General features: G+C 41.0%; 1 protein-coding gene across 3 annotated transcripts in view; it reads right to left on the minus strand.

Annotated features, from left to right (window-relative positions):
* USP46 (ubiquitin specific peptidase 46) overlaps nt 1–14,197 on the minus strand; it is a 36,670-nt gene that overhangs the window by 22,011 nt on the left and 462 nt on the right. The window contains exons 1-3 of one of the 3 annotated variants that reach the window (XM_030012511.2): nt 13,078–13,175; nt 12,261–12,455; nt 258–338 (exon numbers count right to left, since the gene is read on the minus strand). Coding sequence is in view for 2 of the 3 variants with exons in the window: in XM_030012490.2 (XP_029868350.1) it covers nt 258–338; nt 13,078–13,158 (162 nt within the window). In the remaining variant the exon portion in view is untranslated. Of the gene's footprint in view, nt 1–257; nt 339–12,260; nt 12,456–13,077; nt 13,200–14,197 lie in introns of those variants that run through there. The other 2 variants (XM_030012490.2, XM_030012501.2) reach the window with 2 other exon arrangements.

The following is a 14,197-nucleotide window of genomic DNA, read 5'->3' on the forward strand; positions in this document are numbered from 1 at the left end:
CTAATCCCTGGAAACATTCATAGAACAGTAAACTGTTTTCTCTGGGGGTGTATGAAGCTATCTTCAAACATCTGATACAGTTTTGCAATCCACTTTGCCTAAAATTGGAACATGAGCGGCACTTTTTCAAAAAAAGGCAATCCTACCTTAGAACAGGATTGGGGGAGGAAAAAAAAGAAGAAAAGAAGAAACCAAAGTTCAAGTAACTTCAAAGCCATAGTTCTGTATATGGTTTGCCTACTGAAAATGGTACTTACATTGACCAAGCCAAAGTAGTGTTCATTGATTGGAAACTGCTCTGGGCCAATGTCTTTTTCCAGAGCAGAGGCATTGGTGCCCTATAAAATAAAAGAGAGAAGAAATTATTTAGAATATTAAGATTCTAAAAAACATTATGGACAGCATCAAGACAGAAACTTATTTTTTCCTTTCAGCTACAATTAACCAAGCTAACTCTGTCTTACTGATGGGCAAGCATGACAGTCACATGAGCCAATAAAAATATTTGTGGTTCTAGGTAGCAGAGCTGGCCTGACCTAGACACTGTAGTAATGGCTGAATAGAAGTGAACAGGTCACAACAACAGTGGTTCTCCCCACACCCACCTCCTCCTTATTTTTACTGTGTACGTGAACAGCTGGGTCCCATTACCCTCTTCCCTCATAAAGATACTTTTTGATCTTAAGCAAAACCCTTAAAGTTATCTTGGATAAACCAGTTCCTAGATGTATGGCAGGTTTTCTAAGCATTACTGAAACTCCTCTGAATTCCTTCTAATTCATCAACAGCCTTTAACAATACTTGGGGTCCAGGCTGGCACCCAGTTCTAGTACCAACATCACAAACATTAAAAGCAAGTGTAATATATCTGCTATTTTGTCTTATCTAACATCAAAGGGTGCATAAGCCCAAGCACTGTTACATCTCTTAGTCACTGCCTCAGTGTGGCAAGTTATGTTCAGCGGTATCTTCACTCCAACAGCAAAGTTGCTTCCACAACTATTGGTCTGTGAAGTACAACCACTAATTTTATATGTTACCTCTAGTTTTGATACATTAAAATGCCCATTTTTGAACAAGCTTAGATTACCAAGAAAGCAAACAAACAAGCTAGATTGCTGGCAAAGTAAATGTCATCACTCCTATCCACTCTATAAGCATATAGATCCCTGTAGGACCTCAAAAAAAAATGCTGTATTTGGACAAGTACTCCCTACATACATTTATTCAAGACCTATCAGTTAGCCAATTTTTAATCTGCATGATAATTGCTTAACTGACATCATACGTTTATTTCCTTACCGAGCATGCTCTGCAGTGTGAAGCAGTAATATATTATGCCTTAGAATTTCCATCACACAAGAACAGAACAGTTGGTTGACTTTCATAAAACCATGTAAAATGCCCCTGCAAACACGCCAACATGTAAAACATCTGAAAATTGCTGAAATTTCCTGTGTTCCTGAGGTTCGTTCAATATAACATTTGCTCAGAGGTGTCATCAGCTAAAATTTTCAAAGTTACTGGTAATTAGATTCAATAATTCTGGTGTCCCTCCCCCATCCTCTCCCCAAAGCCTGATTTGTGTTTTCTTACTGCACCTGCCATCACCACTACTTGCTATACTAGATTATTATTTCATGTTAACTCATCAAAAGAAGATTATTTTAGTCAACAGAATCAGTGGTGTGAAACTCAGCACAGGTGCTCTTTGAGAATTTGCAAGCCTTGAAAGTAAAACAGCTCCTTCAAGTTGGCAGCTTCCAGAAAAGCTCCAAAGATTTTGTATTTCACATCCCCTTATCAGATCTCTTTCCAGTCTCTCCCTTTCTCACATATACACATAGCTCATTGCTCAGACCAAGTGTACGTGATTTCCCAGGCATTCCCTTGGAGACTGAAGTACTTTACCTGCACAAAGCTCCATGCAAAGCTTAAGGGATATGTTATATGTCCTCACCAGGCTCTGCCAAGCCTCAGCAAGAAACTTGGAAAAAGGAATGATCTATACAAAGTGATTATTGGCTACCTTTCAACAGAGATGACAACGTGATAATTATGTATGTTCCATATGAAGATTAGTTTCTTTGCTTGGAAAGTCAGCCTTGCCAAAGAAGCACAGATTCAGCAAAAGCATCTGACTTCCTGAGAGAGAGGAAACTGATAGACTTTTGCTTATCTGATATTAACAGTGAAGCAAACAGCCACTGTTACCCTCAAAACCTTGTCTGATAAAAGAAAAACATGACTACAAAAGATTAATGCAGCTTCTGAAGAAACCATCTTCATATTAATACTCATTCTACAACATTCAGATCAAAGCAAAGGTTTTCTTTGATTACACTTTTAGCGTTCAAATCAAGTTCCCTAACATAAGAATGAAATGAGTGGTTTTCCAGTTTTGCAGGAAATATTTTCCACACTGTAAAAAATTCTCCCTCTAGAATTCATGGAAAATAATATCTCTAAAAAATAATCTCTTACTCTTTCATAAACTACAGGCTAGTGTATGCTGTTAGACAAGTAGAACGCAAGTATTCTGCTAACTGGTTGCTCCTACATTACTCATTTGACTTTCCTCCAGGGCCAGGGTTTCTTACTTCAGAGGATGCCAGATGGTTTTACAAATCCTTTCGAGCATTTAAATTGTCTTGTAAATATTGTGAGAAAGAGCAAGAATCAGGATTTACCAAACGAAATTATCACTGAAAACCAAACAAATCCATTATGTGCCCTAACTGATCTTCATATAAAAACTATATATTGCATGGAAATTTCCAAAAGTACATGCTGTTGAAACAACATATGCTTAGTAACAGCTCATCATAGAGCTTTACCTCTCCAAAACCAGGCCTTGGCTGTTGCAAATAGAAAATGAAGCACTGTGTGCCTGTTTCCCAATAAAACGGAGAGGCTAAATTCAATCTTTGGGTAAGCTGACATAACTCCCATGGACTTCATTAGGAATTGTGCCTTCTTATATCAAGGGCAATTTCAGTCTGGTTTATTTTAAGGTCTCCAAAAATATACTGTTAAATTCATAGAAAAAGAAGAGTAGGAAAACAGGTAAGAAGTACAGACACCTAATACTTCAAAGCAGGATATATTTCTTACATGAAGAAAAAAATGTAGGCAGACTACTTAGTAAACTCAAACCATGCCACAATGCATACATATTACATGTTTTGCATAGGAAGTCTCCTCAAGAAGCAATTGACATGATGGCAGAAGAAGAAATTGGAAATTTTTGCAACCAAAGTATACCAGAAATTGTACATCCAAGCCAGGTTTAAACCGGAAAAAATATGTTATTAGAGATGTGTTAAAGATGATTCAGAACTCAGTTTAAACCAACCATATCAAATATAGAAAACATGTTAGCCTAATGAGGTTAATCTACAGCAAAAATCAACCATGATTATTTAACATTGTTTTAAGCATGGTTGTGCTTGTTCCCACTCCCAGCAAGTCATTTTGGTCACTTCTGCAGTGAAAACCTGCTCAAACATTTTCAATGCAATCCATTCTCTATGGTTTCATAAACAGTCCTGTACTTCAGCTAGGAGAAATATCCTACTGCAGCTGAATCTGCTGTAGTTTCATAAAAAGCAGCAAGAGTGGCAGTGCGGCCACAGAGCCTGAAATGAGAAGAGACCACATAGGTTAATGAACCGGGATCTGAGACTATTAAATAAATTCATATTAGTGTATAGAGACAATAAAGGAGACTGGCTCCTTCTTAAAAGAATACATTAATGAAGGAAATGCAACAAAGTGACTGTGGTAGCCAGACCTTATGAGAATGAGAACTAGGTCAATGTGGAAACTCCTACTATGTATTCTGTGGTGTTGGTGAACCTTGATTCCTCTGAAGTTTTACCACTTAATTCAACAATCAGTATTCAGCCCTTATAAAATGGCAAAGTCATACAGTTGGAGACATAGCCAAGCATGGGTCAGTTCAGGCTAAGCCAAGACTTCTACCACAGCATCACTCCAAAAACATTCTGGCCATATGACCTATATTTTTTTCTCTTGTTATTTTGCTCTAAGCCTTCCAATGGATAAGTCTGCCAGTTTTCTTTTCAGCTGAAATTTCTGATAATGTTGCTAAGAGTTTAATATGTGCTTTGCATCACATGAAACAGACTAAGTAAAAAACCTCCTGTTCCTTTGCACTTAAGCATGTAAACAAAATAGCAGTGCGGGGGGGGGAAAAAGACCTCAGATTAGATCATTAAATCACATGTCGCAAAATAACCTAACTACAGTTATTCTATGGAGGATGAGAAATGGAATAGAGCTAATATGAAAGATTCTGCAAACGGAAGACAGCAAATTAGGCTCAACTTTCTAGTATGACAGAGCTTTAAAAATTGGCACCAACTTTCTAGAAATATGCATGTGCTTAATTTAAAGTAAATGAGTGCTGTAAAGAAATTAGGACATTTCATGTCACCTATGGAAAACCTATTAAATAGGTATCACCAAATAAACAGAAACACAATACAAATAACCATCAAACAATAAAATACAATGTAAGAAATATCAAGAAATATCTTAGTCGCAAGAAAATCTAAAAAATACAAGAAAAAACACGTAAAAGTTGAATTGTGAAAACAAAAATTTAACAAATATATAAAGAACAAGAAATCAATGAAGGAAGATGGCTGGTCCATGGCAAAGGGCTTCAGATCATATACAGCTGTGAACTAGATTTCTTTTTCTTAGTATTCAGGGAAAGTGAGAGAAATGTGCTAGAAATAGAGTTGTTTCCTGAAGGGAGAAACTGAAGACTTAAGACAAACTAAGGGTGACGTTTGGGCTGGTAGAAGAGAAATTAGAATAAAAATAGAAATGGCTTGAAGGCCAGGCAGCCTGAGTTTCAGGATTTTGGACGGCACAGCATATGGGAGGGAAGGGAAAAAGAAGATAAAGAAAGATGTGGAAGGCCTCCTGGCCAACAAACGGTAGTGATGCATAACTCAAAAGAGAGGAAGCAACTGTAAATAAAATCCAAACATAGCTCCCAGAAGCAACACAAAGAAAACGAGAGTAAGAGGAGAGCAAGCAATGTCACACCATGCAGTATATATGCAACTGCTTTCAACAGACACATCACCTGTCCTCAGTGTTGGACTTTGACTATCCTCAGGGACAACCTCAACTTTCAGAGAGGTACGGTGAGTAACTGGAATAGCTGAGCCAGCCTTCTTCCAAACTCACAGATATTAAATGTCAAACCTGAAAGGTTTCTGTAGTTTTTAAAGTGTAAGTAAGTCCCACAAGATGGTTGAATTTAACCAGATTAGCTTTTTTTTCTTTCTGCAAAGAAATGTTTTATTGTTCCTCCAGCAGAGCTATTTTGGGTCTTTGTTGCCACAAGATAAAAGAGGAAAGAGAGGATGCTGTGAAAAACATAAGGGAACACAGTAAACAGTAAAAGGATATTGACTGACTGAAAAACCACTGTGTACTCATATTTTTGAAGGACAGGTGATTTAAGACAATGTATCTAAAGAAATTATTTTTGTGCATTTTCTCCAAAGAGTTTTCTGATCATTAAGGCAAATTATAAGAGCTTGAAAGGAGATGTCTAACTTATTTTTTGCTGGATGCACTGAACTCTCTCTAATCACAGATCTAAGTATTACATATACCATAAATAAGTTCAGCTCTCTACTGTGTGGTTACCAAGAAACTGATAAAAATTTAGAGGCCTGAAATCCTGAACCACTTAAAATCGGACAAAGTGTTTAAGGCACTCAGTTTTATATAGCTTAAAAAACTTGGTTTTCTCAAAGCACAAAGCAACCACGTACTGGAAGTCAGGTTCTAGTGAAGTATTGCAAGTTCAGTACCTAAATCCATAAGAATTTTTTAAAAAACATTGACCTTTAAAGTTTCCATGATTAGACAACCTTTACCAAACTGCAACTCAGTATTCTCTCATGAGTTTGTCTCCATTCCCAGCTTAATTGTTCTTGGATTAGTGGCACTCAGGCTTTTGCTGGAACAAGTAGCAGAAACTTTTTTTTTTTTGGCCAGTTTCCTTCTTCAGAACACATAACCCCAAGATGGCCTCACAAGTGAAAAAGAGACTAAGGTTTGCTTACAGACTATAATTTCTTCAATAACATTTTTGTCTGGGCCACCCAGACTGCATACGTGGTGCCCCAGAGCATTCTAAAGGCAAGGCACATTCTAGACTTCATCACAGCTGCACCAGCTGGAGTACTCTTTGATTACCTGGAGGCAGAATAAAGAACATCTTCATTACATCTCAATATAACATGAGTTATAAGGGCTGCAGTTATGTTGCAGGACAGGTTTAGAATTCAAAATTATTTTGACAGTCAATTTTTGACAATGTTTCTCTTTTTGAGAAATGCTCTAAAAACTGTTGAAATTCAGCTGAGACAAGTGCAAGATTCTGCACATGAAGAGAAGAATCACTTGCACATGTACAGAATGGGAAACAGCTGACTAAGGTAGTAGTGCTTAAAAAAAAAAAAAAAAAAAAAAAGTCTGGAGGCCACAGTGTAGTATAAGATGAATAAGGATCAGCTATGCAGTGCTATTTAAAAAAAAACACAACAACAACAAATGTGGACAACATAATGAAATTCTTACAGACAGGAGTCTACTAAGTTCTTAAAGTAACTTTCCTGTTTAACTTGTCACTGGTAAGACTTCAGACAGGATCTTACATCCAGGTTTGGGTGCTAGGTTTCAAGAAAGATGAAGGTAACTGGAGAGAATCTGAAAGAAGGCAGTCAAAATGAAAAACTCAACTCTAGAGGAAAACGACCTGTAAAAAAGGGTTGAACAGGGTTGTGTTGCATAAGACAGAAAAGGTTGAGGCAGGGCATGAGAATATTTTCAAGTATATAGTTTGTTACAGAAGGGAAGTAGTCTGTTGTCAATCTTAAGGGTAGACAGGATGAAAAGTACCAAGCTCAAAATACGGTAATGTAGATTCAGGTAAGACATTCTAGTCATAAGGACATTGAAGCATTGGGATAGACTGCCTAGAGAGATGATGTAGTCACCATCACGGGAAATCTTCAAGTTTGACAGACATACATCAGAAATAACATAGGTTTATCAAATGGCATTCCAGTGGACAGTTGGAGACTTTATTGTCCTAGGACAGTTTAGATGCAACTATTATTAGGTCATTAATTGTGAAATCAGATTAAATAACCACAACACACAATATCCAGTAATGGCTGGCTTGAAACCGTCAGCACAGCAGCCTTCTGTGCAAAGGCTGAGCATACCTAAAACACGCTTACAATGGAGCCCTGACAGTGGAGATAGAAGCTCATTTCTTCCCCAGAAGTACTGATACACTGTGGTGTTAAGAGTACATAATGTATATAAATGTATATAAGAGTGTCTACCAAACAGCCAGCCAAGGAGTTTCTTGAGGCTAAAGGAAGACCAGCAGAAGAGACTTTGCTGACTGCTTCTCTGACTGGCCATGATTTACACTCTACAGACTGTGGCTCTTCAAGCCCGTCAGCACCTCACCTTCTTGTATTGGTTTTGTGTGGCAAGGTTTTGGTAGCGGGGGGGGGGGGTGTTATAGGGGTGGCTTCTGTAAGAAGTTGCTGGAAGCTTCTCCTGTGTTCGAGAGAGAGCCAAAACCAGCCGGCTCTAAGACGGACCTGCCGCCGGCCAAGGCCGAGCCAATCAGCGATAGTGGTAATGCCTCTGTGATAACATTTTTAAGAAGGAAAAAAAAAGTTGGGACGGGCAGTATTCGGCAGCCGGAGAGAGGAGTGAGAACATGTAAGAGAAACAACCGTGCGGACACCAAGGTCAGTGAAGAAGGAGGGGAAGGAGATGCTCCAGGCGCCGGAGCAGAGATTCCCCTGCAGCCCGTGGTGAAGACCATGGTGAGGCAGGCTGTCCCCCTGCAGTCCATGGAGGTCCACGGTGGAGCAGATATCCACCTGTAGCCCGTGGAGGACCCCATGCCGGAGCAGGTGGGTTGTCCCGAAGGAGGCTGTGACCCCGTGGGAACCCCGCGCTGGAGCAGGTTCCTGGCAGGACCTGCGGATCTGTGGAGAGAGGAGCCCACGGAGCAGGTTTTCTGGCAGGACTTGTGACCCCGTGGGGGACCCACGCTGGAGCAGTGTGCTCCTGAAGGACTGCACACCGTGGAAAGGACCCATGCTGGAGCAGTTCGTGAAGAACTGCAGCCCGTGGGAAGGGCCCACGTTGGAGAAGTTCATGGAGGACTGTCTCCCGTGGGTGGGACCCCACGTTGGAGCAGGGAAGAGTGTGATGAGTCCTCCCCCTGAGGAGGGTGAAGCGGCAGAAAACAACGTGTGATGAACTGACCGTAAACCCCATTCCCCGTCCCCCTGTGCCGCTGGGGGGGTTGGTAGAGAAGCCGGGAGTGAAGTTGTGCCCGGGAAGAAGGGAGGGGTGGAGGGAAGGTGTTCTGAGATTTGGTTTTATTTCTCATTACTCTGCTCTGGTTGATTTGTAATAAAGTGAGTTAATTTTCCCCAAGTTGAGTCTGTTTTGCCCGTGACAGTAAGTGATGAGTGATCTCTCTCCTGTCCTTATCTCTACCCACAAGTTCTTTGTTATATTTTCTCTCCCCTGTCCAGCTGAGGAGGGGGAGTGATAGAATGGCTTTGGTGGGCACCTGGCAACCAGCCAAGGTCAACCCATCACACTTCTGCATGACACTTGTCCACCATGCACAGTTAATCAGGGCCTGGAGTCTGCTTTTCATCCCATCTCCTCCACAATGCAGACTCACTCAGCCTTGCTGAGCTGTATTTAAGAGGTTCCTTTATTAAGGTATTTAGCATAACCACTTGTTTGCTCTTAATTCAGCAACTTGAAGCCAAAGACTATATGCGTCTAACAGAAACACACTGTAAACCACACATTGTATTCATGAATTGTCCTGTTGTGCTTGTCTTCTAAACAACTAGTAAGAGCATGATAACCACTTTAGCCATAAAAAAGGTAGGTATTCATGCAAGACAAGCCTCAGTCATTACTCCAGGTTATACATTGGAAATTGTATATTAGGATGTTTCTCACTTTGCATATCCGCCTCTATCCAATAAAAAATATCTTTTGTGGACTTCTGTTCATCTTTCGATGGAATGCACACTTCTTGTTTGTCAGTCCAGTAACAAATTTGTCAGCCATACTCTCAAGTTTCTCATTACTTCAGAAAGGTGTTAGAATAATTAGACTTCACATTCTCTATATTTTTCATATTTTCTATATATGTCATACTGAAGTTGCGCACTCAAGACTACGCTTCTAAAATTGCATTGCTTGAACTGCCTGTAAATAATCTTTTCAGATGTAAAAATCTGTTTTCCTTTATCAATCTAAATATGCCTTCAGATAGCTGTTTTAACTGTCTAGGCATGTATTATTCTGCCTTAATCTCTGTTTAGGGGAAGTTTTAAAAGTGATGAAGAAATATACACTGCAGGTTGTCCAAATGAATAAATCCAGTTGAAAGTCATAGTGATCAATTCTCTAATCCAATAACATTCTTATTGTATGAAGCAGAATTTGACTATTTTTACAGCATTACAATTGTAATTTTCTTGATATCAAGCATTTTCCAGATCTATATTTGTAGTTGGAGTCATCATTCTGCCAATGCCCTATATTCAAACAAATCCTGCAATGAGTCTTTAAAATCATGACATTAAAAACAAACAAACAAACAAAAAATCCAACAGTTATTCTTATTTGCTTCCTGAATATAGAGATTCCCAGGTTGTTATGGTTTTCTCTACAACTAGTTTCTAGGATGTTCAGAAACTTTTTTTTGTTTTTAAAAAAGAAAGCTGAAATTCTCAGGTAGTCACATAATTCCTGGTGAATTGTGTGAATGTTTTCCTGAAGAAAAACACCGGTTATTACGAAACTCATAGAGACTATGAGAAGAACAGGTAACATGAAAGCCCGGTTAATAAAACCCAAAATTTATCTGAGGAACTGCAACGTTTTTTCCGAAGAATATCTATACAACTGTGAGGTATCTCAGATGATACCTTGATCCGTGATCCAGATGTGTTCAGAATGTCCCATTTATTAAATTGACAGAGCACTCTGAAGTACAGATCAGATTATTTGAAATACTATTACAAAATTATGAAAGGGGTGATTAATACCTGTTCTCAGCAGAATACTAAAAGGTACTTAGGAGAAATATGGTCCACAGAGCTTGTTAGCCATCTCTGTAAAAATATATGTCAATACATTCTGAAATGGTTAGATGTCCTTCACTGTACATAACAGTAACATCCCTAGGCCACAACTGCAGCATGAGCTTAACTTAGAACTCAAGGCTGTACCAAAAGCTCATCAACAGAGAAACATACTGCAGAGGATTTCAGTAACAACAATCTTAAAATGCCATCGTGCCTATCTACCTCTGAACCAGTATTTTGTACGTGAGTCATCAGGTTATCTCACAGAAACAATACCAAAGAGGATTACAGCACATCCCTAGTTTGTGTTTACAGTCTACAAGGGTTACGTGGCACCGGGTGTTGCTATTCCCTCAAACAGGGTTTCTTCAGTGTATCTCATGCTTCTTCACATCTACCGTACCTGTCCTACATAATGATTGTATACATGATTGTATACCTCCTGTGGTGAACATGGTGTACAGACAGAGTGGATAAACTTTCCCGGTGTCTGAAAGGCAGGTAAAGGGAACATCTTGGGGACTAGACCTCCAATTCAGTGAGGGTGGCCACTGTGCCCGCATAAGAGTCCCACTGATTCCTTCAGGCACAGTTGCCTTCATCCCCTCCACCCCAGCAGAACAAGTTTTAGCTCTTTGAGCTTTGGTGTCATTAAACAACAAAACAACAAAAGTTTTAGCTCTTTGGTGTCATTAAGCTGTTAGTTACAATAATATCATTATTATAACGAAGGGGACAAAACCGGTAAAAGACAATAGAGGAATTTTGTTTAATTCTAGAAGGTTGTGCATTTGAGTATTTACTACAAATAAATGTGCCAAGTGGAAAGTTTTGCACCTAACATTTTTTCTTACTGGTTACCTCCTACTGTGTCTGTCTCAGCATGAGGCAGAGCTTATCCGGTGTACTAGACCTCTTTTGGAAGCAAGTTACATACTGTCCCTGGCTTCCTTGCTTCACTACGCTTGTTTTGATCCTTCCTGGAAAAGACTGAATCTCTACTGTCTTCGGGAGACCAAAATTACAACCTGAGATACTAGACCTCAGGCAGTCAATTAAATAGCAAACATGCATCCTACAATGCTGACTACCCAAGTTCTCTTGAGCTAAATTTCATCTATTTTTCCCCTTCAGGACATGAAAGTACTTGGACAAACAAACACAAAAGACTTTGTCAAGAAAGGACTACCATTGAAAACATAATCTCTGTTGCATTCAGAGAAGGACAAATATTTCAGGATCAATTCCTCCCTCTATCTCTCTCCATCCTCCTGCTCTCCCCACCCCCAAGAAAATCAGCCAAGCATCATCTATTTTTTTGCAAAAGTTAAGAAAAAAAAAATCTCTGTGAACACTCAAGTGCAACAGGAATGGAAAAAGATAAAGAACAGAACTTTTTTTTTTTTTCATTACTGTGTTCAACCAGGTTAAAAAACTTAGAAACATACTATTATGCATCATTATATACTAAAATATATTATATTACCTAAGAATTTTGCAGCTAATTCTTAGTCCACAAATTGTAAGTAGTTCAGTTCTTCAAGCACTATGTTGTAAGTGCAGCAACAAGTTCTGGGAATTAATATCTTTGTCTGGTAGATTTCTACAGATGCCCTAAATCAAACTAGCACTGCAAATATTCAGGTTTTATACAGGTAAAATATTTTCTTATATACCTCTAACCTTCCAAAGTCCCATTTTATGGAGGGTTGTCATAGTTTCTCCTACAGACCATTGAGTTCAAGTCCACCAACTCATCTAAGCCTACACCTTTTTGGAGGAGCCATAATGCAGTGTTGTCAATACTTCCAAGAATTTATGTTCTTCTCACAGCCCCAAATTCCTGTAGCTTTCTGAAAATCTCAGCTTTTATTCCTAAAAGACTTTCCAGCCCCTGTGGGTTATCCAGAAAAGACTAAAAGTGACCAGCACAACACATCATCTCTAAAAGCTAAGTACACAGATCCCAAGGAATATGTAGCTTTAAAACATCATTATTGTTACACTAACTTCACCTTCTGTCACAGTACTGCTACCATGAACTAGAATTACCTTGAACTATGAACCCTTGCATGCTTTTTCTGCCTGAGGCTCTAACTCTTCGTTGCAGTCTCCCCATTTCTCGGATGCTACTTTTGCAGGATATACTGGCAGTGACAGCTGAGCAGCACACCATTAGAACAACCTCCTCAGTTTTGCTGTGAATCTCTTCAGTCTTTGGGAGAAGCGTACTGTATGCAAGTGCATCTGTTTGAAGCGCACGAAAGAAATCATGGAGTTCCCAGTACTTTATGCCAATGCTAAAGTCTTACAACCACCTAAGAGTCTCCAGCTCCCCTTCATGCGGTGCTCTCTTATGCAGTCTGTGGGGCATCACACCCACCATTCATCAGCAATAAAAACCAGAGACTGCCTCAGAAGGAAGGTTAAGTGTGCCCAGGTTTTCTCCTCAGTCCTGTACTGTTTCCTAAACCTTTCTTTGCAGTATCCCTGGCCCACTGGCCCACAGGACTGGAAATTATTAAGAGCAATGAAAAGCTTAGAAAACTACTTACTGTTGGTGAAGAAAGGTGAGCACCCAGATTATTTTACCCCAAGTCTGGATTTTGTATTAAGTTTTTTTAACCCCAAATCCAACCCTTCCTCTCTGCATTTCAAAGCAGGCATTTCAAAGTGAGGACTGAGGCATAAGTCAGAACTATGCATGGGATGTCCTGGGCATCTGGTTGAAAACAAAAGAGCAAGCCCACTTAAGTGGAAGTGTGGACACATGGAAGGGGAGCAGGCTCGCAATCCGCACTCCCTCCCCCAGACCACTGCTGCTGACCCCGCAGGAGCCAGGCCTCTGGGGCTGTGCCTGTTGCCTTACCCTAGAGGTAGGCTCCATTCTCCAGGGCAGATGAATGGTATGTGTGGCATCACCAGCACAAGGCATGCTGGGGCACCACATGGAGGGAAGCTGGCAACTGCGTGTAGCTGCTCTTGAAGAACCTGGAAATAAGGGGGAAAATTACAGACTAAAACAATAAAATGTGCAGAAATAAGCTTCTCTTCTGTTTGCATTGGGGTGCTTGGCATGCACCCATTTCTTTGGCAAGTTTATTACTGCCTCACTGTATTAAGCCTTTGACAGACAAAGTTTGAGGTCTCCCTTCCCCCACCAAGAAGTTTCAAAAATCTAAAACCAATCAGATGCTCCAGGTTTGTTAGGATTAAAACTGGTCCCAAGCACAATGCAGAAAGTGTCCTTTCAACTGTTCCTGGGGAGGAAAGTGGCAAAGGCTGAACATACAAACAAAAATATTAATGTTTCCTTATTACTTCCTAATTGCCTAGTCTGATTCAGAGAAAGCTAAGTGATTCAAGAGTACTTAACAAACAGCAGTCCTCTCCGAGTGGCACGCAGTGCAAGCTAAACACTGATGTTTGCACTAAAGCCAAGACTTCCTATAACAGGTAGCTGGCGTCGGAATCCCAAAGCGTGTTGTCAGGCATCTAAACATCCTCGTTTTCTGTGTAACCTGGGGAGCTCCTGGCCCCATGGGACCACAGGGTACCTGCCTGGCCTGAGAGGGTTAAATGGGGTCACTGACTTAACGTGCATTCAGAGCCCAACTTTGGGGTCCTTTCGCAGGATTCTTAGGGCAAGAGGAAGGGCAGGAGGAGGAAGGGCGGGCTGCGGCTCCGTCTGCAACGCGTGTCGGCCGGGGCGCCCTCCGCTCCGCAGGGCCCCGCAGCGGCTCAGCATCTCCGTCCCTCCCCGGCCCGCTCCCGGGCTGCTCCCGGAAAACTCCTCGGGACGTCGCCACTCTCCGGCGGCCAACTCCACCCCGGGCACGTCCCGGCGCAGCCTGCCCGGCTCCCCCGCCGCCGGGGGCAGGGATGCGGTCGCTTCGTTTGCCTGGCGCCCCTGGGGGGAGCCCCCCCAGCCGCCCCTCCGCCGGCCCCAGCAGGGCCTGCCCCCGGAGGGGCTGCCGTGCCGCCCCCGC

This window comes from Aquila chrysaetos, chromosome 1 (genome assembly GCF_900496995.4).
Source record: "Aquila chrysaetos chrysaetos chromosome 1, bAquChr1.4, whole genome shotgun sequence".
NCBI classification, from domain to species: domain Eukaryota; kingdom Metazoa; phylum Chordata; class Aves; order Accipitriformes; family Accipitridae; genus Aquila; species Aquila chrysaetos.